This window comes from Orcinus orca, chromosome 16, assembly GCF_937001465.1.
Source record: "Orcinus orca chromosome 16, mOrcOrc1.1, whole genome shotgun sequence".
NCBI lineage: Eukaryota > Metazoa > Chordata > Mammalia > Artiodactyla > Delphinidae > Orcinus > Orcinus orca.
Window position 1 is genome coordinate 49,725,828 of NC_064574.1, and position 26,229 is coordinate 49,752,056.

At 51.3% G+C, this 26,229-nt stretch overlaps 3 protein-coding genes and 1 long non-coding RNA gene across 16 annotated transcripts in view; 2 read left to right on the forward strand and 2 right to left on the reverse strand.

Annotated features, from left to right (window-relative positions):
- DECR2 (2,4-dienoyl-CoA reductase 2) lies at window positions 1–19,400 on the forward strand. Of its 3 annotated transcripts, none has more exons than XM_033429326.2 (9): window positions 7–309; window positions 5,843–5,911; window positions 7,000–7,051; window positions 7,638–7,773; window positions 9,269–9,393; window positions 9,462–9,555; window positions 9,702–9,806; window positions 10,319–10,536; window positions 18,928–19,065. In XM_033429326.2, exons 1-8 carry the CDS (start codon window positions 230–232, stop codon window positions 10,534–10,536), a joined length of 879 nt encoding a protein of 292 aa, XP_033285217.1. In that variant the 5' UTR covers window positions 7–229; the 3' UTR covers window positions 18,928–19,065. The 3 variants fall into 3 exon arrangements, with proteins under 3 accessions (XP_033285218.1, XP_033285217.1, XP_004270419.1); XM_004270371.3 differs by lacking the exon at window positions 18,928–19,065 and adding an exon at window positions 11,572–17,178 and having other exon boundaries at window positions 9–309; XM_033429327.2 differs by lacking the exon at window positions 10,319–10,536 and having other exon boundaries at window positions 1–309; window positions 18,928–19,400.
- On the reverse strand, window positions 7,780–8,293 carry LOC125961479 (small nuclear ribonucleoprotein Sm D2-like; the record flags this gene model as incomplete). The annotated part of the gene is made up of 1 exon (XM_049699532.1): window positions 7,780–8,293. A coding segment is annotated over exon 1 (486 nt), but the record flags the coding sequence as incomplete, so codon positions are not given.
- Window positions 18,512–23,496, reverse strand: LOC125961480 (uncharacterized). Of its 2 annotated transcripts, none has more exons than XR_007472232.1 (2): window positions 22,200–23,496; window positions 18,512–18,734 (listed from the first exon to the last, which is right to left on the reverse strand). It is a non-coding gene; the product is annotated as an uncharacterized LOC125961480 (long non-coding RNA). The 2 variants fall into 2 exon arrangements; XR_007472233.1 differs by lacking the exon at window positions 22,200–23,496 and adding an exon at window positions 18,893–19,009.
- The window catches only part of RAB11FIP3 (RAB11 family interacting protein 3), an 81,894-nt gene continuing 79,137 nt past the window's right edge, over window positions 23,473–26,229 (forward strand). For 2 of the 10 annotated variants that reach the window (XM_012533159.3, XM_033429325.2), the window contains exon 1: window positions 23,473–24,521. In XM_012533159.3, coding sequence (XP_012388613.2) covers window positions 23,478–24,521 — 1,044 coding nt within the window. In that variant the 5' untranslated portion in view covers window positions 23,473–23,477. The remainder of the gene's footprint in view (window positions 24,522–26,229) is intronic. The other 8 variants (XM_033429316.2, XM_033429317.2, XM_033429323.2 and 5 more) reach the window with 6 other exon arrangements.

Consider the following 26,229-nt stretch of genomic DNA (forward strand, 5'->3'; position numbering starts at 1 on the left):
CTGGGAGGAGCGAGGGGACGCGGAGGCGGGGCTTCCTGGGAGGAGCGAGAGCACGCGGAGGCGGAGCGTCCCGAGAGGGGCGAGCGCCGGGTGGGCCGGGCCTCCTCGTCCCAGGCCAGCCAGAGAGGAGGGCGCGGGCACAGCGCCACCTGTCCCCGGAGGACCAGGTCGGAGTCCTGTTCCCGGCGGGCCCCTGCTGTTCTAGCCTCCCAGGCCCGCACCGAGCGCCATGGCCCAGCCACCGCCTGACGTCAGCGAGGACGACTGTCTCCCGGAGTACCGCCACCTCTTCTGTCCGGACTTGCTTCGGTGAGGGCCGTGTCGGGGGCGCCCCAGGGAGCCGGGCAGGGGGCGGGGGCGCCTGCGGTGCGGGCTGCACGGGGACTGCGGTTTTACTGGGATGCGTGAGGACCCCATGCCTGATGGCCAGACTGTCCGGAGGTCCAGGTGCCCCAGAGATGCAACTGCTGGTGTTCTGATCTTTGCATGGCTGTGAGCACGGTCTGTTTGTCCTGTGGGTGATGGTGGGTGTTCATTAGCAATGCTCCGAGGTGGGGGTGAGTGTCAAAGGACACAACCAAGCCAAAGGTCAGGAGAGGGAAGGATTTATTATTGCCAGCAGCAAGTAAGGAGAACATTGGAGATTTTCCCCAAAGCGGAGTCTCCCCGCACAGCAAATTTGGGGAAGTTTTAAGCTAAAGGTGCATGCATATTCATGAAGGGTTTGGGCGGTTGAGAGACCAAGCTTTAATTGATTGAAGTCACAAGGGTCATCATCCCTGAGGTTCCAGTTGATCTGATGATTGCGCACTTCAGGCTAATCTTTACCATGGAAACAACTGGGAGTCTTTAAACCTGATTTATTATCTTTGCTATTGTTACTTCTCTTGCTGATGACAATCGTTAGTTTCTGTATTCTTTTTTTTTTTAACTTGGATAGAGTTTGACCCCTATCCATTTCTTAAAACTTTTATTTAATTTATTTTTTTATACAGCAGGTTCTTATTAGTTATTTATTTTATACATATTAGTGTATATATGTCAATCCCGAACTCCCAATTCATCCCACCACCACGCCTCCCCGCCACTTTCCCCCCTTGGTGTCCATATGTTTGTTCTCTACATCTGTGTCTCTATTTCTGCCCTGCAAACCGGTTCATCTGTACCATTTTTCTAGGTTCCACATATATGCGTTAATATATGATATTTGTTTTTCTCTTTCTGACTTACTTCACTCTGTATGGCAGTCTCTAGGTCCATCCACGTCTCTACAAATGACCCAACTTCGTTCCTTTTTATGGCTGAGTAATATTCCATTGTATATATGTACCACATTTTCTTTATCCATTCGTCTGTCGATGGGCATTTAGGTTGCTTCCATGACCTGGGTATTGTAAATAATGCTGCCATGAACATTGGGGTGCATGTGTCTTTTTGAATTATGGTTTTCTCTGCATATATGCCCAGTAGTGGGATTGCTGGGTCCTAGGGTAATTCTATTTTTAGTTTTTTTAAGGAACCTCCATACTGTTCTCCATAGTGGCTGTATCAATTTACATTCCCACCAACAGTGTAGGAGGGTTCCCTTTTCTCCACACTCTCTCCAGCATTTGTTGTTTGCAGATTTTCTGATGATGCCCATTCTAACCCATGTGAGGTGATACCTCATTGTAGTTTTGATTTGCATTTCTCTAATAATTAGTGATATTGAGCAGCTTTTCATGTGCCTCTTGGCCATCTGTATGTCTTCTTAGGAGAAATGTCTATTTAGGTCTTCTGCCCATTATTTGATTGGGTTGTTTGTTTTTTTAAATATTGAGCTGCATGAGCTCTTTATATATTTTGGAGATTAATCCTTTGTTGCTCCATTTGCAAATATTTTCTCCCATTCTGAGGGTTGTCTTTGTGTCTTGTCTGTAGTTTCCTTTGCTGGGCAAAAGCTTTTAAGTTTCATTAGGTCCCATTTGTTTATTTTTGTTTTTATTTCCATTACTCTAGGAGTTGCGTCAAAAAAAGACCTTGCTGTGATTTACGGCAAAGAGTGTTCTTCCTATGTTTTCCTCTAAGAGTTTTATAGTGTCTGGTCTTACATTTAAGTCTTTAATCCGTTTTGAGTTTATTTTTGTGTATGGTATTAGGGAGTGTTCTAATTTCATTCTTTTACATGTAGCTGTCCAGTGCTCCCAGCACCACTTATTGAAGAGACTATCTTTTCTCCATTATATATTCTTGCCTCCTTTGTCATAGATTAGTTGACCATAGGTGCATGGGTTTATCTCTGGGCTTTCTGTCCTGTTCCACTGATCTGTATTTCTCTTTTTGTGCCAGTACCATATTGTCTTGATTACTGTAGCTTTGTAGTATAGTCTGAAGTCAGGGAGTCTGATTTCTCCAGCTCCGTTTTTTTCCTTCAAGTCTGCTTTGGCTATTCAGGGTCTTTTGTGTCTCTACACAAATTTTAAGATTTTTTGTTCTAGTTCTGTAAAAAATGACACTGGTAATTTGATAGGGATTGCATTGAATCTGTAGATTGCTTTGGGTAGTAGTCATTTTCACAATATTGATTCTTCCAATCCAAGAACATGGTATATCTCTCCATCTGTTTGTGTCATCTTTGATTTCTTTCATCAGTGTCTTATAGTTTTCTGAGTACAGGTCTTTTACCTCCTTAGGTAGGTTTATTCCTAGGTATTTTATTCTTTTTGTTGCAATGGTAAATGGGATTGTTTCCTTAATTTCGCTTTCTGATCTTTTGTTGTTAGTGTATAGGAATGCAAGAGATTTCTGTGCATTAATTTTGTATCCTGCAACTTTACCAAATTCATTGATTAGCTCTAGTAGTTTTCTGGTGGCATCTTTAGGATTCTCTATGTATATTATCATGTCATCTGCAGTGACAGTTTTACTTCTTCTTTTCCAATTTGTATTCCTTTTATTTCTTTTTCTTCTCTGATTGCAGTGGTTAGGACTTCCAAACTATGCTGAATAATAGTGGCGAGAGTGGACATCCTTGTTTTTTTCCTGATCTTAGAGGAAGTGCTTTCAGGTTTTCACTATTGAGAATGATGTTGCTGTGGGTTTTTTCATACATGGCCTTTATTATGTTGAGGTAGGTTCCCTCTATGCCCACGTTCTGGAGAGTTTTTATCATAAATGGGTGTTGAATTTTGTCAAAAGCTTTTTCTGCATCTATTGAGATGATCATATGGTTTTCATTCTTCAATTTGTTAATATGGTGTATCACATTGATTGATTTGCATATATTGAAGAATCCTTGCGTCCCTGGTATAAATCCCACTTGATCATGGTGTATGATCCTTTTAATATGTTGTTGGATTCAGTTTGCTAGTATTTTGTTGGGGATTTTTGCATCTGTATTCATCAGTGATACTGGTCTGTAATTTTCTTTTTTTGTAGTATCTTTATCTGGTTTTGGTATCAGGGTGCTGGTGGCCTCATAGAATGAGTTTGGGAGTGTTCCTTCCTCCACAATTTTTTGGAAGAGTTTGAGAAGGATGGGTGTTAGCTCTTCTCTAAATGTTTGATAGAATTCACCTGTGAGGCCATCTGGTCCTGCACTTTTGTTCGTTGGAAGATTTTTAATCACAGTTTCAATTTCATTACTTGTGATTGGTCTGTTCATATTTTCTATTTCTTCCTGGTTCAGTCTTGGAAGGTTATACCTTTCTAAGAATTTGTCCACTTCTTCCAGGTTGTCCATTTTATTGGCATATAGTTGCTTGTAGTAGTCTCTTAGGATGCTTTGTATTTCTGCGGTGTCTGTTGTAACTTCTCCTTTTTCATTTCTAATTTTATTGATTTGAGTCCTCTCCCTCTTTTTCTTGATGAGTCTGGCTAGTGGTTTACCAATTTTATTTATCTTCTCAAAGAACCAGCTTTTAGTTTTATTGATCTTTGCTATTGTTTTCTTTGTTTCTATTTCATTTATTTCTGCTCTGATCTTTATGGTTTATTTCCTTCTGCTAACTTTGGGTTTTGTTTGTTCTTCTTTCTTTAGTTCCTTTAGGTGTAAGGTTAGATTGTTTATTTGAGATTTTTCTTGTTTCTTGAGGTAGGCTTGTATTGCTATAAACTTCCCTCTTAGAACTGCTTTTGCTGCATCCCATAGGTTTTGGATCATTGTGTTTTCATTGTCATTTGTCTCTAGGTATTTTTTATTTCCTCTTTGATTTCTTCAGTGATCTCTTGGTTATTTAGTAATGTATTGTTTAGCCTCCATGTGTTTGTGTTTTTTATGTTTTTTTCCCCTGTAATTGATTTCTAATCTCATAGCGTTATGGTCGGAAAAGATGCTTGATATGATTTCAATTTTCTTAAATTTACCGAGGCTTGATTTGTGACCCAAGATGTGATCTATCCTGGAGAACGTTCCATGTGCACTTGAGAAGGAAGTGTAATCTGCTGTTTTTGGATGGAATGTCCTATAAATATCAATTAAATCTATCTGGTCTATTTTGTCATTTAAAGTTTGTGTTTTGTTATTAATTTTCTGTCTGGATGATCTGTCCATTGGTGTAAGTGAGGTGTTAAAGTCCCCCACTATTATTATTATTTTTTTTTAATTTATTTATTTATTTTTGACTGTGTTGGGTCTTCGTTGCTGCATGCGGGCTTTCTCTAGTTGCAGTGAGCAGGGGTACTCTTCGTTGTGGTGTGCAGGCTTCTCATTGTGGTGGCTTCTCTTGTTGCAGAGCACAGGCTCTAGGTGCACAGGCTTCAGTAGTTGTGGTGCGTGGGCTCAGTAGTTGTGGCTCACGGGCTCTAGAGCACAGGATCAGTAGTTGTGGTGCATGGGCTTAGTTGCTCCACGGTATGTGGGATCTTCCGGGCCAGGGCTTGAACCTGTGTCCCCTGCATTGGCAGGCAGATTCTTAACCACTGAGCCACCAGGGAAGCCCAAAGTCCCCCACTATTATTGTGTTACTGTCGATTTCCTCTTTTATAGCTGTTAGCAGTTGGCTTATGTATTGAGGTGCTCCTATGTTGGGTGTATATCTATTTATAATTGTTATTTCTTCTTCCTGGATTGATCCCTTGATCGTTATGTAGTGTCCTTCCTTGTCTCTTGTAACATTCTTTATTTTAAAGTCTATTTTATCTGATATGAGTATTGCTACTCCAGCTTTCTTTTGATTTCCATTTACATGGAATATCTTTTTCCATCCTCTCACTTTCAGTCTGTATGTGTCCCTAAGTCTGAAGTGGGTCTCTTGTAGACAGCATATATATGTGACCCCTACCCATTTTTATTTAAAAAAAATTTTATTTATTTGGCAGCACCGGGTCTTAGTTGTGACATGTGGGATGGCATGTGGGATCTTCAGTTGTGGCATGCGGGATCTAGTTCCCTGACCAGGGATCAGGTCCCTGCATCAGGAGCATGGAGTCTTAACCACTGGACCACCAGGGAAGTCCCAGTTTCTGTATTCTTTTGAGACCTGTTCGAGGACAAGACTGTGACCAGACTTAGATCATAGAATGGCTTAGGCCAAAACTGCTTCTCTTATGTCAGGAAAGCCATGCGTGTTTCTCTTTCTCCAGGAACCGTCTACTCTATCCACTTAGCAGGTGGCTGGAGGAAGGCTTGTATGTTTTGAAAACATTTCTCATTTAATTGATAACTTTCTGCATAGAGACTTTTATGCATAGAGACATTCTTCCCAAAGATTCAAAAAGCTGAGGAATGCAGGCTTTAAAAAGCAGCGTTTCTCAAATTTGACAGAAGTGCCCAGTGCAGAGGGTCAGTGTCCTCCAGGAGCACCTCCTCCCCGCCCCCATTTAACAGGGGCCTCTTTAAAGAGCCTCTATTTTCTTCTCTCAGGGACAAGGTAGCCTTCATCACAGGCGGCGGCTCTGGAATCGGGTTCCGGATTGCTGAGATTTTCATGCGGTAAGCACTGCTCTGTGTGCTCTGTGCCCCATCTTGCTCCCCACCCCCTTGCATAGACCCCACTGGACCCTGGGATCTTGGGCAAAATGCCGGTGGGTGGTGGGAACCCCTCTAGCCCCAGGGCCATCAGAGAGCATCTGAAAGGGGTCAAGTGCTGTCCAGGGAGAGGCAAGACTACAGCCTCTCCTAGAGATTAGTCTAGACTGTTGGGCTCTGGCCTCAGCACCCCCATTTGTACAAAGCGGGAGGATCCAAAGGTTGAGGTAATTCTACTGCAGTGTCCCCCAGGGTCTTGCTGAGCCAGGGTCAGTGTGGGCCGAGTTGGACCCTGGCACCATGCAGAGCACAGTGTCTCCTGGGACACAAGGTCTGTGGTCTCAGGCCCAGGTCAACAGTTTGTCACCCCCACCTAGGAGAGGCCTAGAGTTAGGCTGGGGTTAGGGGAGGTGAAGCTGGTTTCCTCCAGGACCCTGCTTTTCAGAGATGTCCCACTGGACGAGATTTTGGGACTCATCCATTCCAGGTGAATTTGTTTTCCTAGCTGGAAGCTTTGTTGCTTCTCTGAGCAGAGCGTGGCCAGCTGTGCTGTGGTGTTCTGAGGATTCAGTGGGACTGGCTTAGCAGGTGGTAGCTGGTACTGTTACTGAGTTTGAGGCTGGGTTTGTCGGGAGGTAAGGCAGGGGAGGTGCCCTGGCCCTGGAATGGGCTCTCTGTCCTTCACTCCAGCCTCCCGGGGAGACCCAGGTGGACCCAGCAGGACTCATGCAGAGTCTGGGCCCTGTGTCCAAGACTCACAGCTGCTCACATGGTGTTTGGGGCGAGGCCCACATCCCCACATGGCTGGCATACCTCATGCCAGAGAGACCCAGCCCAGAAACCAGTGGTGCCTGCCTGAGGTCCTGCCACAGTCTCTCAGCCCCACAGAGGCCCCTGTGTCCTCTGCTAGCTGTGCCTTCAGCCCTAGGCCGGTGTTTAAGCCTGAGAGACCCTTTGGGGAGGGGGACCTTTGCTTCAAGCGCCAGGCAGGAGCCCGGCTGGGCGTGTCCCTTGCACCTTGCTGCCCTCACACCTGCCCTCTGGCTTTGCAGGCACGGCTGCCACACAGTCATCGCCAGCAGAAGTCTTCCCAGAGTGTCGATGGTAAGGGGTCTCTCCTGTGCCCACATGTCCATGGGCAGCTTTGGGGGCTGGGAGCCTGGGCCTGGAGTGTCCTGAGGTCCAGAGGATGGTTACACCAAAACCTGCCTCTCTTCCAAATACAGAGCTTCAATGGAAGTGGCCCGCAGGGACATCCTTGTCTTTTTAAAGAATCTACTTATTGGGTCCTGTGCAGGAACCCTTATGTTGGGTGGTACTGTGGCCCCAAGACAGATATCTGGGCTCACCAGGGTCATGAGGGTGGAGAGTCTCTCCACTGCCATGGCTGGTCTCGGGGCAGGGACTGGACATCAGCTGGAGCTGCCGTTGACCTGTGACTAGTGACCAGGGGCCTGGAGGGTGATGAAAGGGGAGAGGATGCGGGCTGTCTTAGCAGCGTCCACCAGGGGTCATGGCCCTAGGGAGTGGCCACTTGCCAGCTGTGTCTCTGCAGAGTGGGTTTCAGCAGCAGAGCCCGGCTTCCTTGGCAGAACCTGGCTCATCATCCTTATCAGATTCTGAAGGGCTGTTCCTCCAGGCTGAGGCCACCGGCCTGCTGCCCACCTCTCTCTTCCTGTCCGGCCTCTAGGCTGCCAGAAAGCTGGCTGCTGCCACTGGCCAGAAGTGCCTCCCTTTATCTCTGGACGTCCGAGCTCCCCTGGCCATCATGGCAGCCGTCGAGCAGGCTCTGAAGGAGTTCGGGAAGATCGACATTCTCATTAACTGTGAGTCACTGTTGAGCGAGGCCAGGGGGCTTCCTTTTTTTTTTTAGAAAAATCACAGTACTTTATTATTTCCAGCGCAAAGGGCAGGTCTTTGAAAAACGAGGAGGCAAATTCTGATTGCGGGGAGGAGGCCCCTTCTTGCTGGCTATGCATGAGCGAGTTCCACAGGACCACAATGACCGAGTCCCCACACAGGACCATCTTGGAGATGTAGCGGTGCTTGTTGACTGGCTTGGACTTCTTCTTGCTCCTGCCACTCTTGGGGACCTCGGTCCACACCTCCTTCACTTTCTCCAGCACCATGTTGCGGTGCCTATCAAAGGCCTTCACACGGCCCAGGAGCTTCTTGTTGCGGCAATTGATGAGCACTTGGGTGTTGTTCTTGACCGACTGTGTGAGCACGGGGAGTGGACCCATGTTAAACTCTTCCTCCTCCCGCTTCTGCAGCTCCTCTGGGGTCATCTCACCCTTGGGCTTGTTGAGGAGGCACATGGTGGCAGTGGTGGTGGCCGTGCTCTCAAGTCACTAATGTCTCCTCCACATTGCTTCGGCCTTCTGGCCAGGGGGCTTCTGACAGGTCAGCAATACCAGATCTCCCTGTTTGGAGGCCCCAGAACTGTCCTGGCTCCAGGCCACTGTCTCAGCCCAGCTCAGCTCCTTCCGGGTCAGTGCAGCTGTGGCTCAAGAGGATGCCCTGTGAACTAGGCTGAATCATAGAGTAGGGCCACTCTTGTGTCCTGAAATTCCCCTTTAAAGAAAAAGGACTACATGTTATTGTTTTAGTATAGTTTTAGATTCGCAGACTAATTGAGCAGATAGTACAGAGAACTCCACATACTATGAACACCTTGCTTTTGTTACAACCGGGGAACCGATATTGATACATACGGTTAACTATAGTCCCTATTTTACATTCAAGTTCATTTTTGCTGAAATTTCCTTTAAAAACATCCTGCGTCTTATTTTCCTGCCACTAACAAAGTCATAAGCTGGGCAGCTTAAAACAACAGAAATATATTCTCTCACAGTCTGGAGGCCAGAAGTCTGAAAACAAGGCTCGGCGGAGCTTCTGTCCCAGGCCCTGCCCTCAGCTCCTGGGGTTGCTGCCTGGTGGGCCTTGGCTCTGGGCTGCACCCCTCCAGCCTCTGCCTTCCACACACTGCCATCCCCTGTGCACGTCTGTGTCCTCTTCTTTTTAAGGATGCCAATCCTTGGGCTTAGGCCACCCTAATTCAGTATGATCTACTCTTACCTTGATGACATCTGCAAAGACCATCTTTTCAAATAAGGTCACGTTCACAGGCACCAGGGGTTGGGACTTCAGCGAACTTTTTTAGGGACACAATCCAACCCATAAAACCCATCCTGCCCGTCATTCAGGAACTTGTCCAAATGCTCAGGTTTCCTTCCCTGGCCAACCTGGGCCACCCCGAGGGTCCAGATGCTTCAACTGCCCGGGGCTCCAGCACCATCCGCTCTCTCCTTCCACTGGCAGGTGCAGCCGGGAACTTCCTGTGCCCTGCCAGTGCCTTGTCCTCCAACGCCTTCAAGACTGTGATGGACATTGACACCTTGGGCACCTTCAACGTGTCTCGCGTACTCTACGAGAAGTTCTTCCATGTGAGTGTCCCGTGGCCAGGGCCTCCCCGCTTCTGGCCACTGCTCACTGCCCCTCTCGTGTGTTGCAGCGCCATGGAGGGGTGATCGTGAACATCACTGCAACCCTGGGTACCCGCGGGCAGGTGCTCCAAGTGCATGCAGGCTCTGCCAAGGCGGCCGTGGGTACGGGCGCCCCCTCTGGTCTGCCCACGTGGGTTCCTCCCCATCCCTGTCCCCGGAGGCCGGCAGTGTCCCCCCACCCCCACCCGGGCCTCCCTAAAGGCAGAGCAGCCCTGCTTCTCCCTCATGCCTGCTGGCCTCCCGTGCAGATGCGATGACACGGCACCTGGCTGTGGAGTGGGGCCCCCAGAACATCCGCGTCAACAGCCTTGCCCCCGGCCCCATCAGCGGCACAGAGGGCTTCCGGCGGCTGGGTAAGGCTCCCGGGAAGCCCAGGCCCCCCAGCGGGTGCTCCCCTAAGCACAGGCACCCCCGCCCCCTCCACCGTGCCTCCGAGGGCTCCCCTCCCACCTGGCTGGGACAGGCCTGGGATCAGTGCCAAATCCTCATGGCTTCCCAGGGTGGGCAAAGAGTCCGTCTCCAGGCTGGGGACAGTTTGCACAGCCCTGCAATGGACTAAGGGTCAGCTGGACTTGGGCAGCTGCCCCCTAGAGCTAGAGGCCAGGGGCTGCTGGCCTTGATGTGTGAGCCGGACACAAAGTGGGGCCCCATTGAAGCCTCCAGAGCCTTGGCAGGGTGAGCAGAGAAAGGCCCTGTGCTGGTTCTGTAGTGGTGTTACTGTACCTGGCCTGTTCCTGCTCCCCCAGGATGATGCTAACGATGCCCCCAACATTCCCGGGTGTGGTTCAGGGAAAGCTGGGCAGGGAGGGTGGAGGGCCCCGGGGTCCCGGGGCCCACAGGGGCTGAGCCTCCCACTGCTTCCCAGGTGGCCCACAGGCCAGCATGAGGGCAAAGGTCCTGGCAAGCCCCCTGCAGAGGCTGGGGAACAAGACGGAGATCGCCCACAGCGCCCTCTTCCTGGCCAGCCCTTTGGCATCCTATGTGACGGGGGCCCTGCTGGTGGTTGATGGTGGGGCCTGGCTGACATTCCCTAACGACATCCAGTCGCTGGCGGACTTCTCATCCTTCTCTGCTAAGCTCTAGGTGATGTGCCACTCCCACCTTCAGGGGTCACCTGTGTCCTTGGCCCCCTCCCCAAAATACCCACCTAGTGGACTGATGGTCACTGTGCTGGGCCTGATGCCTTTCTCCTCAGTCTCTTACGTGTATTTCTAGATGTATTCTCGGGCACTGTTGGGTTCCCCTGCTCCACACATAGGGCAAGGCTCGAGTCTTCCAGGGCAGATGGGTGGTGCTGGGAGGGGCCAGCCCCACGGAGCTGCACTGCAGACCTCGGGGCCTCCCTGAAAACCAGAACCTGTATGGCTTGCCTGAAGAGGCTGGGAACCCTGTCTCTCTTTGGGAGCTCCCCTGGGTGACCCTCTCTGGGGGCCTGAGGGCTTGCTGGGCCCATGGGGGTGGGGGAAGGTGCCACTGCTCTCTGCTTCCCCTCCTCCCCCACCAGTCCCAGGGGTATGGCCAGCCCTTGAGACCTGCTCATCCTAGTCCTCTGAGCAGCAGCTTCCTTTGAGGATGGCTGAGGAGATGTAACCGCCCTGGTTGGGACCTGGCCCCTAAGCCTCCTGGGTCCCCGTCGCAGGGTGGTGGCAGGAACGTTCTAGGACTTTGGCTGGCTCCTGTCCCGTCCTGGGGGTGGGAGTGCTGGAGGGACACCCAGGAGCTCACAGCGTTCAGTCACACCATGAAGCTGCAGTTGGCGTGGGCTTCTGTGGAGAACCCCAGTCTCAGAGGTGGGCTTGTTTGTAGGACAGGAGCTGCTGATTGGCCATCTGTGGTTTGGTGGCCGGCAGACACGTTCTCAGTGCCCGGGGCATGCGGGCGACCAGGCGGCGGGAGGGTGTGGGTGCTGGGCAGGCCCCCCGGTCGCTGGGGTGAGGAGTACTGATGGAGGGCTGGGAGGGGGCAGAGGGGGCCACTGTATCCACCTCCAGGAGACACACACAGCCTGGTGGCCTGCTGCCTGCCCCAGCCTGGCCACTCACACCCCCAGGGCTGTGCAGGAGGTGGGTGCCCCTCAGTGCTCTCCAGTGACCTTGTGTCTGCTGGCATTTCTGACAGGCAGGGGACAGTGTGCTGCAGAGGAGCTGGTCCACACCTGCTCTCGGATCCCTGCGACCTGCCTCCCGCCTGCCCAGCCTGAGCGCCAAACCTGACAATTCCAACAAGAGTGTCTGAAGCAGAGACTGGCCTTTCCTCTAGGAACCATGCTGCATCCACATTCCCTCCCCATGGCCCTGTCTCCCATGCATGGGGGGCAGGGTCTAGGCAGTGTGGCTGGCCTGCTGACCTGCTCACACACGCCGGGGAGGTCTGGGTTCCAGCGCTTCGAGAGGGTTGAGGAGGCCAGGACGCAGGGGTGTCCCCCTTGCACAACCCAGGGTCAGGGCTGTCCCGCCACCCCAGCCCCTGCCTAGGCTGGCCTCCTTTCCCCTCCTGCCTGCATCCAGTGGGTGTCCTGAGGTGGCTCCCATGGCCTGGGTGGAGAGAAGGGGGCATTTCAGGCTATCTTCTCTTCCTTGCTCTCCCGCTTTGAGACCTTTGCTTGGCAAGAGATGCCAAACTAGGGAGGCTGGAGAAGCGTGTTTAAGCCTCTCCACAAGACCTGTGTCCTGGGTCCTGTCCCCGGGGGTGTAGGCTGCAGAAGGGACCTCTGCCGGCCTCCAGTGACACGGGCAGGGTTGCTCCCCACCTGCCCTGGAGTCTGTCCTTTGCTGGGACATCCCCAGAGGACTTAGTCCTTGGTCATTTAGGGGCTCACTTTCTAGGTCCTCCAGGTGGCCTGTCCCCATTGTCACCAGCACCCTCCCTCAGGCCCAGGGGGTGGGGGATCTCTGGACCCTCAATTCTTCCCCAATGACCACTCTTTGACACACATCCAGGCCAGGACCTAAGGCGGCCACTTGGATCCTGGGCTTGTTTTCTGTGCTGTTTGTTACAAACTTCAAGGTGCTCAAAGCTGTTGGTCTGCCCTCTGGCTGGACATGCGGCTTGGGTGCCCCCTTCCTCCCTGCCCCCATCTGTACCGTCCATTTGCATAAGCACGGGTTCTAGAGTTTTGCCAGAAAATGCATTTACTTAAAAAATAATCATTTTCCTGTGAAAATATCTATTCATTGGACTTCACAAATGTTTTTAGAAGGAGGAGGAGGGCACCTGAACAGAATCACTGATGATCTGGGCGTTTAGTGGTGTGTCTACTTCCTGTCTTTTTCCTGTGAAGAGTTTAGAAAACACTTTTTACCTAATACGTGAAGCCCTGATCCTGAGGCAGGGGGAGCCCACCCTGAGGCGAGGGGAGGCTGTCTGCTCCCCTGGTGGGAGGGGTGTCCTCCACAGCTGGTCCTGGAGGGGGGCGGGGGGCGCTGCCTGCCCTGCAAGCTCCTGGTGCTGCCACTAGAGTCCTGAGCTTGAGCCCTCTGCCCCAGATATCCACACCCACCTGAGTTCCTTCCCGCCTTCATGGGTGCAGGGGCATGGCAGGGAGGCCACCGGGCAGAAGGAGCTCCGCTTGCCATTTAAACAGAGACCAGGGTGTGGTGGCATCAAGTCTACCAGCAAGGCAGGCAGATGGGCGCTCGTGATGCCACGGGAGGAGGAAAGAACCATGAAGGCAGTTCCTGGGGAGCTGCAACCATAGACCCCACGTGCCAGAGAGCTGAGGCCTGCCGTCCCTGGAGGAGACAGAGAAGGCCCTGGGGAGGGTGTCCCGCCAGCCACATTCAAAGGCCTGGGACTCAACAGCAGCGTAGCTCCAGGAGGACAGAAGAGAATGAAAGGAGTGAGCCTTTTATTACTGTTAGTCAGGATTCTCCAGGAAACAGAGCCAGTAGGATATATATAGATCTGCAGGAGGAGATTTATTATAGGGACTGGCTCATGTGACTGTGGGGGCTGAGAAGTCCCATGATCTGCCAATTGCAAGCTGGAGACCCGGCAAAGCAGATGGCGTGATTCAGTCTGAGCCCGAAGGCCCAAGAACCAGGGGCTCCAACAGCCAAGGGCACCGGAAGGTGGATGTCCCCGCTCAAGCAGAGAGTGAGGGAACTTGCCCTTTCTCAGCCCACACTGATGAAGTCAGGTCTTCCATCTACTGAATCAAATGCTAATCTCTGAGAAATACCCAGAGATACCGATCTACCAGCTATCTGGGCACACATTAGCCCCGTAAAGCTGACACAAAGTTAAACATCACAGTTGCACACACCATGAGGTCCGTGCCCATGCTCATCGTCTGCATGTGGTGGTCAGTTTGGCTGTAAGGAATCTGCCTTGCTGTTTGGCTTAGTCCACCAACCCCGGCTGTCATCCTGCAGGTCCAGGACACCTGCTGGGGGCTTGTGGGTCACGGGCACACCTGGCGCGTTTCACTTGCCAGGTGGGCTCTGGGACGAGCTGGCAAAGGAGGGCCAGGTGCACGTGGTGAGGGAGTTAACACCGGCCCCAGCAGTGGCACTCGGACTTGGTGGCAGTTGGCAGAGAACTAGGTTGTCCCCTTCCACATTAACAATCTCTACAATTCCCTTAGAAAATGCCAGGTTCCCTGAAAGGAAGGATCATCTTTTATGTGTGAACCTCAGCTGTGGAAGCTGATTTACAGACCCCGCCCACTCCGAGTCCCCCTTCCATGGCATGAGGATGCCTCACGTCTTTTCAGAACTACACATAAAAACATCACGGCCGGGCTTCTCTGGTGGCACGGTGGTTAAGAATCCGCCTGCCAATGCAAGGGACATGGGTTCGAGCCCTGGCCTGGGAAGATCCCACATGCTGCGGAGCAACTAAGCCCGTGCGCCGTAACTACTGAGCCTGTGCTCTAGAGCCCGCGAGCTACAACTACTGAAGCCTGTGTGCCTAGAGCCTGTGTTCTGCAACGAGAAGCCACAACAATGAGAAGCCCGCGCACCGCAACGAAGAGTAGCCCCTGCTCTCCGCAACTAGAGAAAGCCCGTGTGAAGAAATGAAGACCCAACACAGCCAAAACAAAAACAAAACAAAACAAATAAGTTAATTAAAAAAATAAACAGGAAACATCATGGCTACAGCATAGGGCTGCCCACCACCGGGGTGCAGCCTTCCAGCCCCTGCTCCACGTTGTACATTTTTATTTTTATTTTATTTTATTTTTTTGGCTGTGTGTCTTCATTTCTGTGCGAGCGGGGGGCCCCTCTTCATCGCTGTGCGCGGGCCTCTCACTATCGTGGCCTCTCTTGTTGCGGAGCACAGGCTCCAGACGCGCAGACTCAGTAGTTGTGGCTCACGGGCCCAGTTGCTCCGCGGCATGTGGGATCTTCCCAGACCAGGGCTCGAACCCGAGTCCCCTGCATTGGCAGGCAGATTCTCAACCACTGCGCCACCAGGGAAGCCCTGTACAGTTTTTTGAATGAATATGTGAATGACCCCTGTGTGTTGTGAGCCACAGAAGGTGTCCCCGAGGCGTCGCCATGATGCAGTGAACTTTAAAATTCACTTAACTAAACTGTTAACTTGGGGGAGTTTGGGGGAGTTTCTCTGCCGACTCCTGTTGCCATGGTAACTTGGTAAAACTCACTGGCTTGCCTGTGCTTTGTCTGCGGTCACCCTGGAAAGGGCTGGAGGTCGTGCTTTTTTGTTTCTTGGTCCCTTGGTTGGCATCCTCCACACGTAGGTCTCTGGTGGCCCCGCGCACTGTGGGACCTGCCAGGGGTGGGCCACTCAGATGGAGGAGGAGACTTGGGAGGCTGAGGCTGACCTCGCCCGGACGCGGTCCACCCACCAGGTGCACACTGAGCCCTTTGCCTGGTGCCCTGGCTGGGGGCTGGCACAAGCACGACTGTCCCTCCGGAACTTCCTCTCGGCCATGCACGTGGGCTCGCGGAGTGAAGCAGGGAGAGATGGTAAATCCCCAAGCACCTTGCCAGTTGGAGGCTCAGCAGATGTTCCCCTCTCCTCTGACCCTCACATTGCTTTGTCCTTCGCATGTGGGTCAGACTGAGCCTGCCTTGCAGTGGTCACGCCCCCACCCTGGGCTGTGTGTCCAGGCGGGGTCCTGCTCACCCCTGGCTCTGCCCCGAGGCCCGATCATGCTGCAGCCGGGCAGCCGTGTCCTCTTGAGCAGGGCAGAGGGGCTCTCCGGGGTCAGGGCTTCCCAGGCCGGGGAGGGGACTGGGCGTGGGCCCCTTGGGGCATTTCCCTCTGGGCACTTAGGCTGGTCTCTGCTGGATGCTGCAACAGATACAAAGAGGGGATGTGGGGGGAGATCCTGGGAAGTTCACAGGCTCCAGGGGTGGGATGCACTGGAGCTTGGGGACAAAGCTGGGGCCCAGGGTTCGGGGGTTCTTCCTTCTCCCACTTGACCTGCCCTGTTAACCTGCCCCTCCCCTCGCTGCCCTTCTGCTCTCTCTGCCCAGGTCCCAGCTGCCCTGTGTGCAAGCTGTAGCCCAGCCCCCTGAAAAGAGACGGCATTCCTTCTGTCAGACACACATCCCGGTTCTTGGGAAAGGTGCCCCCTTCGGGTCAGGGTCTGGCTCTTGCTCAATAAACCATGGCCAAGGGTTGACTGCATTATATGAACCTGGCAACTCCCACTGCTTCTAGAAAACGCGTGTGAGCAGGCATCCCATGTGGGTCCTGACTCACATCAAACACACTCACTAGAAACCAATGTGTAGACCAGCGTGCTGAGAATGTGTGTGTGCGTGTGTGTGTGTGTGAGATCGCATGAGTCTCAGGTCCCCTCTCTGGCAAAACCCGAGGGCCAGTGGGAGATGGCAGAGGCTCCCTGCTCACCTCTTGGGCCAGAGTTCTGCCCAACTCGGCTCTTCTGTCCTAGGGGCCGTGGGGGACCAGATCCTTCTTTGGACTTCCCTTTTCCTTGATTGTGCTAATCGGGCCCTTCAAGGGAACAGCCCCTCAGATGGGATTGCTGGATTTCATGTTTACCGCTGCATCCTGGTCCAGGTCTCTGGGATTAGACCTACATTACCCTGTCAGCAGACAGGTTTCTATAACTCTTCAGTCATTTATTTACTGATTATCTTGCATTATTTCCTAGGTAACACATGTTATTAGTATGGAGTTCCTTAACTCAACTCCCAGAGCATAACTTTATTTTCACATTTTGGAGTATTTGGGGGGCACCTCATCGCATCCCTACATCAGAGCATCTCAATGAGACAGCACCTGACAGGCGTCTGCTGAAGAAGGAATAAGGAATGTTAGGAATATGCAGAATTAACGTTTAACTTTTCCACCATCACATGTAATTTGGACAATTTTTACCCCATGGGAGGAGAATGGTGTGAATTATATCTTCACCTCTGGAAAATGTGACCCGAGGCTAAGAAAGGAAGTTCTGAATCTGCGTACAAACCTCTCCCAGCCTGGTGCTTGGCGCCCATCCCCCCGCTGTGGGCTGTGATTCTGGCTGCAGGGGAGGCGTGGGAGGTGTGGGATTTGGGCGCTGTGGGGACTGGAGATGCCTGTCCTCACAGGAAGATGGGACCAGGTGCCAGCAACTGCAGAGTGAAATATTAAAATAAGAAAATCATCCAAACCTCGGCTGAGTCAGGAGGAATTAAATTGTGCCTTACAAACTCATGGTCTATTTTTACTCTAAGAAATGTACTTTACTAAACTTGAAGGTGAGAAAAAAATCCTTCCCCACTGAATAAATATCAGTAAACAGGAGTATGGACTGTGCTCTTGGCTTCAGGAGGCCACGGGGAGGGTGCGTGTGATCTAGACCTAAAATTGACTCTGTTCTCAGTTTACTTACTCTACACAAAATGTATATGTAGTTTTTAAAATTTTTATATTGAAAATATTTGGCCAGCAGTTTGTAGCTTGATTGAGGTATAACTGACATTCAGAAGACCGCACATGAGTGAAATCTACAGTTTGGTGAGTTCTGACATTTCTACATCCGTGAAACCATCACCACAATTAAGAGGATGAACATACCCATCGCCTGTAAAACGCCTCCTCCCGCCCCTTGGAAACCCCCTCATTTCTCCCTGCCCCTTCATCCCAGGTGACCCAGCCAGGATGGCAGTTCAGGACTGGGAGGGGGAGGCCAGCCTCTTCTGGGTGGGAGGAGAAGGTGGGACAGGAGGTAGAGGTGCTGAGCCCTCAGCCAGGTCCAGAACCCCTTTCCTGGGGCGCCCAGTGGCAGGCTGTTTGGTGGCCCTGCTCCTCCCTTGCTCTGGCCCCATCACGGGCCTGTGGCAGGTCACTTCGTCCTCCAGAATAAAGCTCTGCCCCCTCCTGCTGTCCATCTCCAGGGCATATCCATGGCCTCCCTGGGGCACTAGGTCCACCACTGGCCAGCTGAGAGGCTTCCCCTTGACTGCGGGCTGGCTCCTTCTGGAGCTCTGGGTGGAGGGCTTGCTCCAAATGCAGATGTCCGGCCCAGCACAGCCCGTAGTGCTCGCTGAGAAGGGACCTGTCACAGAAGCATCTGTCCTGTCCCCATGGGAAGTGGGCTTCTTTAGACGCCCCGAGAACTGTTCCACAACTCTCTGGTCTGGGTTCCCAACATCACTCCACCTTGGACACAACTTACTTTCAATCTTCAAATGGCTGATAGGGATGGTCTCACAAATAGGTGGTGGAAGAACAGATGGTTCTGGGAAACCAGCTCATTAAGTGAGAGAAACAAAAGTGGGTCCCTATTTTACACCACATTTTTTAAAAGTCCAGGGACTTCCCTGGTAGTGCAGTGGTTAAGAATCTGCTTGCCAGGGCAGGGGACATGGGTTCTAGCCCTGGTCCAGGAAGATTCCACATGCCGCAGAGCAACTATGCCCACGTGCGCCACAACTTCTGAGCCTGCGCTCTAGAGCCTGCGAGCCACAACTACTGACCCCATGTGCCACAACTACTGAAGCCCGTGCACCTAGAGCCTATGCTCCACAACAAGAGAAGCCACCGCAATGAGAAGCCCGCGCACAACAACGAAGAGTAGCCCCCGCTCGCCGCAACTAGAGAAAGCCCGTGCCAGCAATGAAGACCCAACGCAGACAAAAAAAAAAAAATTCCAAATAGCTTAACGACATACTTGAGAAAGGAAAAGCTATAAATAGAGGTGGATATCTTTGAGACTTTGGGTGCAGGATTTACTTACTGAATTTAAAAAGTGTTTAATTATGAAATCCTTAAAATATGTGGACAAGCCGAGACGCACATGTACTCACCCGCCAGGTTTACCAGATGTTGGTACTGTGTCCTGTTTATTCCCAGTCTGCCTGTTTTGGGAAATAAATGTTACAGGTACAGCTACCTTTTACCACTTTCCTCCTCTGTCCCCCTCAATATAATTCCCACTTTCGTTGTGGTATTTTTACTACAAATGAAGGTGTTCAAAAACAATATATGTATTGAAACTTTGCAAAAATGGTATTACACAGTATCTGTTCTGTAACTTGCTTTCTCACACAGCTTGTTTTAGAAGTCTGCCCATGTGGTTGTGTGAGGATGTGATCCATTTGCTGAAACTGCTCAGTATTCCATCACAACAGACTTCCCCTCAGCCAGCCAGCAAGCTCTTCACGGGACTACGGAAACCAGGGCTGCCTCAACACCCCTTTCCTTCCTCCTCTTGGACCTGAAGGTGGAGAAGCAGGAGTGCCAGGTTAAGGGGACACAGAGCTTCAGCTGTATTAGTTCTGTGAATCCCCACACTTGGTTGACATCAGACTAAATTTCTACTGGTTGATGTCAAATGCTATCGTTACTCATTCCCTTGATTATCAGTGTGGTTAAGCATCTTTTTTATGTTTATTGGCCAATTGAGTTTCTTCCTCTGGAACTGCTTATTTGTATTCACTGCTGATTTTTCTACTAGTTTGCTGTTCTTTTACTGTTTTATGAGGAATTCTTGTGTATTCTGGAAATAAATCCATTGTCAGTTACATCTGTTTTAAATATCTCTTCCTGGTTGCTATGGACTGAATTGTGTCCCCCCAAATTCATGTGTTGAAGCCCTAGCCCCCAAAGCAATGGTATTTGGAGATGGGGCCTTTTGGGAGATAATTACCATTAGATGAGTTCATGTAGATGACCTCCCATGATAGAATTGCTGGCTTATAAAAAGAGGAAGAGGGAGAGATGGCTGTCTTCACCATGCTAGGACACACCTAGAAGGAGACCCTCACCACAAGCTAGGAAGAGAGCTCTCAACAGGAAGGAATTTGCTGGTGTGAAAAGTAATGAAAGGAAACCTCACCAAAATGGAACCAGGGTGCCAGACGGGGGAGCTTTCATGCGCATACCACTCAACATCAGCACAGATCCCAACATGTCCCAGCAGGAAGGGATACTACTTTACTACCCAGCAGGAGGAAGAAACAATTTCTCTTTGACCAGCAACAGTCCAGCCAATGAAAGACTGTCACAACTCAGCCAATGAAAAGCCACTGCACCTAGAACTCCCAGTTTCCTCCAATGGGCTCTTTGTTTATGACAGCTCCTCTCAACTCCTCCTTCTCCCCTATAAAAGCATTTCCTTTCCTTTGCTGGACATAGTTGCATGTCTCCAATTACAACTCTTTGTGGCTTCTGAGTAAACCCATGTTGCTGGTAAAATAACTGGCTTTTTAATTGTTTTAGGTTAACACTGGCATCTTGATCTTGCATTTCCCAGACTGCAGAATTATAAAAAATAAATATGCTTTTTAACGAACCAGTATATGGCATTTGGTCACAGCAGCATGAGCAGACTAAGACACCAGTCTATGATGTGTCTTTCATCAAACAGAAGGATAATTTTTTTAAATTAATCTTTACTAAGGCATAATTTACATACAGTAAAATTCATTCTTTGTCGTGTACAGTTCTGTGAATTTTGACAAACACATTCAGTTATAGAACCACCATTACAATCAAGATATGAAACAGTTCCTTCACTTCAACAAATTTCCCTCTCCCCCAGCCCTCCCACCCTCTATTTGATTTGTGTCCCTTTACTTTTGGGAAGTTTAAATTTTAATGTATTTAACTTTAAGTCATTGTCTTTTTAAAAATGGTTTGTAATTTTTATTCTTGTATGAGAAACTTTCTTTCTCCAAGGTCATAAAGCTATTTTTCAATGTCTTCTTAAAGTTTTAAAGTTTTGCTTTTTTTTTTTTTTCTGGCCACACCTTGTGGCTTGCAGGATCTTAGTTCCCTGACCAGGAATCGAACCTGCACCCTCAGCAGCATGAAGTCCTAACCACTGGAGTGCCAGGGAATTCCCTTGCTTTCCACTTTTATGTCTTTGATGGCTCTAATTATTTTTGTATCTGATATGACATAGGGATCTAGTTGTAAGGTTTCTGTACAGACAGCTAGCACCAGCTATAGAAAAGTCCATCTTCCTTATGATTAGCAAAGCCACCAAGGATAAAAATGATGGGTTTGACTACCCAAAATGAAAGATTTATGTCTAATCTTCCCTAACAGGCAGAGTTCATGAAGGGGTCACAGGCAGGGAGAAGATACTTGCAACATCAAAAACATATGAGGGATTTTACCTAAAGAAAAAGTCAGAGAACCCAAAAGAAAAGCAAGTGCTACAATTGGGCAATTCACAGATCCTAGTGGTCAGTAAACACAGTAAGAAACACTCAACCACATTAGCATTCAGCTAAATTCAAATAAGACAAGATGAGCTGCCGTTTTAAGTTCATCAGACTAGCAAAAATGGGAGAAATCATATGTAATCTCTTTTGTAATTTTGGTGTATTTCTGCATTTTAAAAATGTGCATTAAATAAGATAGATTTGTGATCAAATTTATCCTTGCCTGTCACCTTCCCCTTCCTCCTGTCAGTGGCCAGATCTCACCCAGGTGGTGGAAAGGCCCTATCCCAGGAGAGACATGTGCATTCTTCCACTGAGGCTTCTTGACCTACTTTCCCTTTGCTCCCTTGTCAGGTCCAACAGGGCTGTGCTACACAGCTAAGAATCTGCTGAGTCACCTTGCTGGTCTTCATTTTCCCATCTTTCTCCGTAGGTCAGAGGTCACCAGGGAAGAGGGATCAAGGAGACCCATTTGCTTGAGAGTTCCAAAAGATAAGTGTTTAACCCAGGTACCTTTCAAAAAGAAAGACTCACAGAGGGAGGTTTTCACAGACATTCACTCAGACTCAAAAGCCAACAGATGTGAGCTGTACCCCACCCTCTCCCTTCCTCTTCTGGGTACCTGTTACATGGCTAAATTAAAATGTGCACGGGGTGGGCATGGAGGAGCAGGTTAAAATGGCAGCAGGGGCTGCTTCCCTTGAGCTGATTCATTTCATCCTGAATGTTAGAGATCAAAAATGTCTAAAGGGAGGACTTCCCTGGTGGAGCAGTGGTTGAGAGTCCACCTGCCAATGCAGGGGACACAGGTTTGCTCTCTGGTCTGGGAAGATCCCACATGCAATGGAGCAGCTAAGCCCATGCACCACAACTACTGAGCCTCCACTCTAGAGCCAGCGAGCCACAGCTACTGAAGCCTACATGCCTAGAGCCTGTGCTCCGCAACGAGAAGCCACCGCAATAAGAAGCCCGCGCACCGTAACGAAGAGTAGCCTCCGCTTGCCGCAACTAGAGAAAGCCCGTGCGCAGCAACGAAGACCCAACACAGCCAACAATAAATAAATAAATAAATAAATTCATATATTAAAAAAAATGTCTACAGGGGATGCTTGAGGTCCAAACGCCCAGTCCAAGTGCCCAGGAACTTGTTACCTTTAATATTTCAGGAACAGAGTTTCTTGAAGTGGTCTAAGCAGGTAGGTGCATGCTTTCCATGCTGGGGTTCTGTTTGGGTGCATCAGCCAGCCAAGGAATGCAGATTTTTCATGAATTGGCACAGTAGCAGTAGGAGTGCTGCTTCCTCGGGGCACAGCCCTCGCCTCATTTGGTTTTACCTCCTCCACATTAATACCCTTATTTAGAAAGGTTGACACATCACTGTAACTACCTCTGAAAACTGTATCTGGTCAAAGGCACCAGTCCAATTTCAGATTCTTGCCAAACTGGAGATAATTTATTTTCTTTGAATGCAGTATCTTCCTCATGAAAGCATACAGCTCTTATAAGAAATTGAGAATATAGTTTTAGGGTTGCGGGGCGGTATTCCTTTGCCCTTCTTTTCCCTAATGCCAACCTCACAAAATCTGGTGCCATGTGCCCTGGGATTTTGTCACGGGAGATGAATCAGTTAATTAACACACTGCTCCTCACAGTACACTTGGAAACAGGTTCAGTTTCCTTTGGTTCTTGCCAAAGATGCTTATGAACATACCTAGTGCTGGTGCTTTCCCCGATACATCTCATTACAGGCTCTAAATGAAGACTGTAATGTTAAGTGCACCTCGCCTGAGGCCTGGCAGCTCACCGGCTCCTATCCAGCATGTCTCCGCTTTCATGCCTGCTTCAAGGTGCCCATGTTGCTGCCTGGCACCCTGTGTCCCCACTGACGATAGTGACATCTAGAGAAACACATGTCAGTTGTCAAAGACAGCCGCAGTGCTTGGGAGGCTTGACCGTACACCGGTGATGAACACTGGATATCCTACGGGGAAAAAAGCACTTGTCATAGATTTTAAAAAAGGTATCAGTGTTTGGCCACGCGTTCCTTCGGTCACAAGTGATGGACCTCATTTTCAGGGCCCTTCCACACTCAGGCGGGGGCTGCTGCTCTTGCTGCCGCAGGTCAACGCCTGGGCTTTTCCGCGCGACGGGCGACTGCGGAGGGCGCCACTTGCACTTTCCCCGCCCCATTAGAATCGTGTTCGTTGCTTATCAATTTGTGGGAGCGCTTTACACTTTCAGGACTCAGTCCATCCGTCCAGTGCGTGGGTCGATGACGTCAAGCCCGGGCCCACAGCCTCTTGCTCCCACCTCTTGCTCCCATACATCGGTACACTGCGAGGGACCGAAAACCCCAAACCACGCAGCCGCGCCGGCGCCTGCCTTTATAACAAGGCGGCGAGGGGCGGGGCCAGCGTGCAGCGCGACGTGATGACGTCAGGCCGAACGGGGGGCGGGGCGAGGGCGGTGGCGTGCGCTCCGGTACCTCGGGTGCTTTCTCGTCGTCCGCCTAGGCTGCGTCCCCCTCAGCGTACACCTCCGCGTCGTCCTCCTCATCAGGGTCTTCTTCCTCCTCCTCCTCCTCAGGGTCCCCTTCTCGGCGTCCCCCTCCTCGGCGTCCTCTCCCCGCTCTCCCCCTCGACTTCCCTCGGCCGCCCGCCGTCGCCATGGGCCCGCGCCCGCCGCGCCGCCGGGCCGAGAACAGCTGAGGCGCGGCGCGAAGATGGGCGAGGGCGAAGCAGGGCCCGAGCGCCAGCCCGAGCAGTCCGGGCGCCCCGCGCGCGCCCGCCCGCGCCGCCGCGGGGATGCCCGCGCCCGCCGCCGCGCCCTGAGCGCCTTTGTCTGCCGCCCGCGCCGCCCGCCGCACCACTGGCCTCGCGGGCCCGCGCCGCGGCTGGGGTCGCGCCCATGAAGATGGACCCGAGCTGGCCGGCCTCCCCAGCGGGCGGCCCGGGCCCAGACCCAGAGCCCGGTGGGCCCGGAGCGCCCGCCGCCCCCGCCCCGCGCCCTGGGCTCGGCCCGCAGGACCTCGCGGCCGACGCGGATGCTGGGCGAGCTCCGGGGCGGGAGCGGCAGCCGCAGCGCTCGAGCCGGGACTCCGACCCCGACCCGCCGCTGCCGGAACTCGGCCCGCTCTTTTCCTGGATGACGGAGCAGGAGGGTGACGGCCCCCCGCACAGCGCGTCTGGCCGCGCGCAGGACTTCAGCCGCAGCCATCACCTGAGGGGCGAGGTCGACTTCTTTCCTTCCTTCGCGTCCCCCGCGGTGGGCGAGCCGGCCCTGGAGCTGGGTCCCGGGGACCCGGACCGGCCCTCGGACTTTAGCCAGACCTGCCCCCTAACGAGCGAGCCCGCGGGGTGTCCGGAGGACGGCCCCCGCCTCCGAGCCGTATTCGATGCCCTGGACGGGGATGGGGACGGCTTCGTCCGCATCGAAGACTTCGTCCAGTTCGCCACCGTCTATGGGGCAGAACAGGTAACTCGCAGCGTGGCAGACGGGCCCCGCGCGGTGTTCGCGGAGTGCCGGTTACGCGTTCTCTTGATTCAGTTCTTCTCCTCTCACCTCTGGTTGAATTTCGCTGAAGCACCTCTTGCCCCTTTAAAGAGGTTCTATTCCCGGGAGTCAGTTTCTTTCCCTGGCATCCCAAGCCACACAAGCTTATCTCTCCTAAATTGAGAGATGCTCCTGGCGTGGGGACATGCCCCTAGGCTGCCGAATAAAAGTGCCCCGTGGATGGAGAAGTGCCAGCGGTTCCCCCAACTGAGGGCCCAGGTCTGGTTTGGCTGAAGTAATTCACTTCTTTGGTCTGCAAAGGACAGGCTGCACTTGGATGCTTAAGATCATGTTAATCTATTTTGAGCGCAGTTACTTTACTGTGTGTGTTTGGCTTATGTTTTAGGTAGATTCGTTGTTGGGGAAACAGTGAACGTGAAAAACGGTCATTTCCATACCTTTTGCGCGGAAGGGAAAGGGATGAACCCCAGAGGGACGGGAATGAGCCTAAGAGCACAGCGGTGAATACAAACTCGAGCAGAACTCCATCAGGGCCATCTCCACTCTTGTAGGACAGGTGAGGTGCTGGACAGGTGACGGGAATGCACAGGGCAATGGCAGGAGTCCTGTGCAGCTCCCAGGGCTGCGGCTGCTCTGGGAGAAGGTGGGCCTCAAGATCCAGGTCTTCCTCCATCTCAGCACTTATGAAAGTTTATGTGGAGACAGCAGCAGGGCTGTGTATGTTCTGCTGTTAACCCAAATAGACATCAAATAGGTTACTGGTGTTCATTTTTAAATATTTTACTTAGTAGTGGGAAATCACAAAAGGTTGATCTGCTAGTTTCTGTATTTTATTGACTTTTCATACATGTGGGTATTTGTTAAGTGGGTGTTCAGGTACATATGCATGTTTAAGCCAAGAGGTAAAATTGACATCCTGCTATTTAGGGTGTCTGCCATAACATTAAGAACCTTTATAAAGGATCTGTGTGCCCCCAGAGTATTCACAGTGTCCATTGAGCTGTCATGTAAAGAACTGGGTCGTCCTGAGTCAGGGCTCCTTGTTGAGTTTTCAGCGTGGGCATGTCCCTGTGGGGCATCCTGAATGTTGGCGTCTAGGTCAGTGTGAGCTCCTGTTTAGCTCTGGGTTGAAGACATTGCTCAGGACAGGTCTTCCATCTCAGTGTAATGGGCAGAGAGAGAGATACGTGACTGACAGTTTCCTGTATGGTTAGTATGGATTGTGATTGCTGGTCTAAGTTTTATTTATTTATTTTTTTAATAAATTTTAAAATATTTTATTTATTTATTTTTGGCTGCTTTGGGTCTTTGTTGCTGCACGCGGGCTTTCTCTAGTTGTGGTGAGCGGGGGCTACTCTTCATTGCAGTGTGCATGCTTCTCATTGCGGTGGCTTCTCTTGTTGGGGAGCACGGGCTCTAGGCACGTGGGTTTCAGTAGTTGTGGCACGTGGGCTCAGCAGTTGTGGCTCGTGGGCTCTAGAGCACAGGTTCAGTAGTTGTGGCGCACAGGGTTAGTTGCTCCACAGTGTGTGGGATCTTCCCGGACCAGGGATTGAACCTGTGTCCCCTGAATTGGCAGGTGGATTCTTAACCACTGCGCCACCAGGGAAGTCCTGGTCTAAGTTTTTTTTATGCTTTTCCTTCTTGTCCCTCGGCTGGAGAGCACCTT

Excerpts from the sequence above, each read along its gene's own strand:
- DECR2 (XM_033429326.2), top strand. The coding sequence starts at position 230 with ATGGCCCAGCCACCGCCTGACGTCAGCGAGGACGACTGTCTCCCGGAG. Across the intron at positions 310-5,842 it reads TTCTGTCCGGACTTGCTTCG|GGACAAGGTAGCCTTCATCA; the intron begins GTGAGGGCCGTG and ends TTCTTCTCTCAG. Across the intron at positions 9,394-9,461 it reads TCTACGAGAAGTTCTTCCAT|CGCCATGGAGGGGTGATCGT; the intron begins GTGAGTGTCCCG and ends CGTGTGTTGCAG.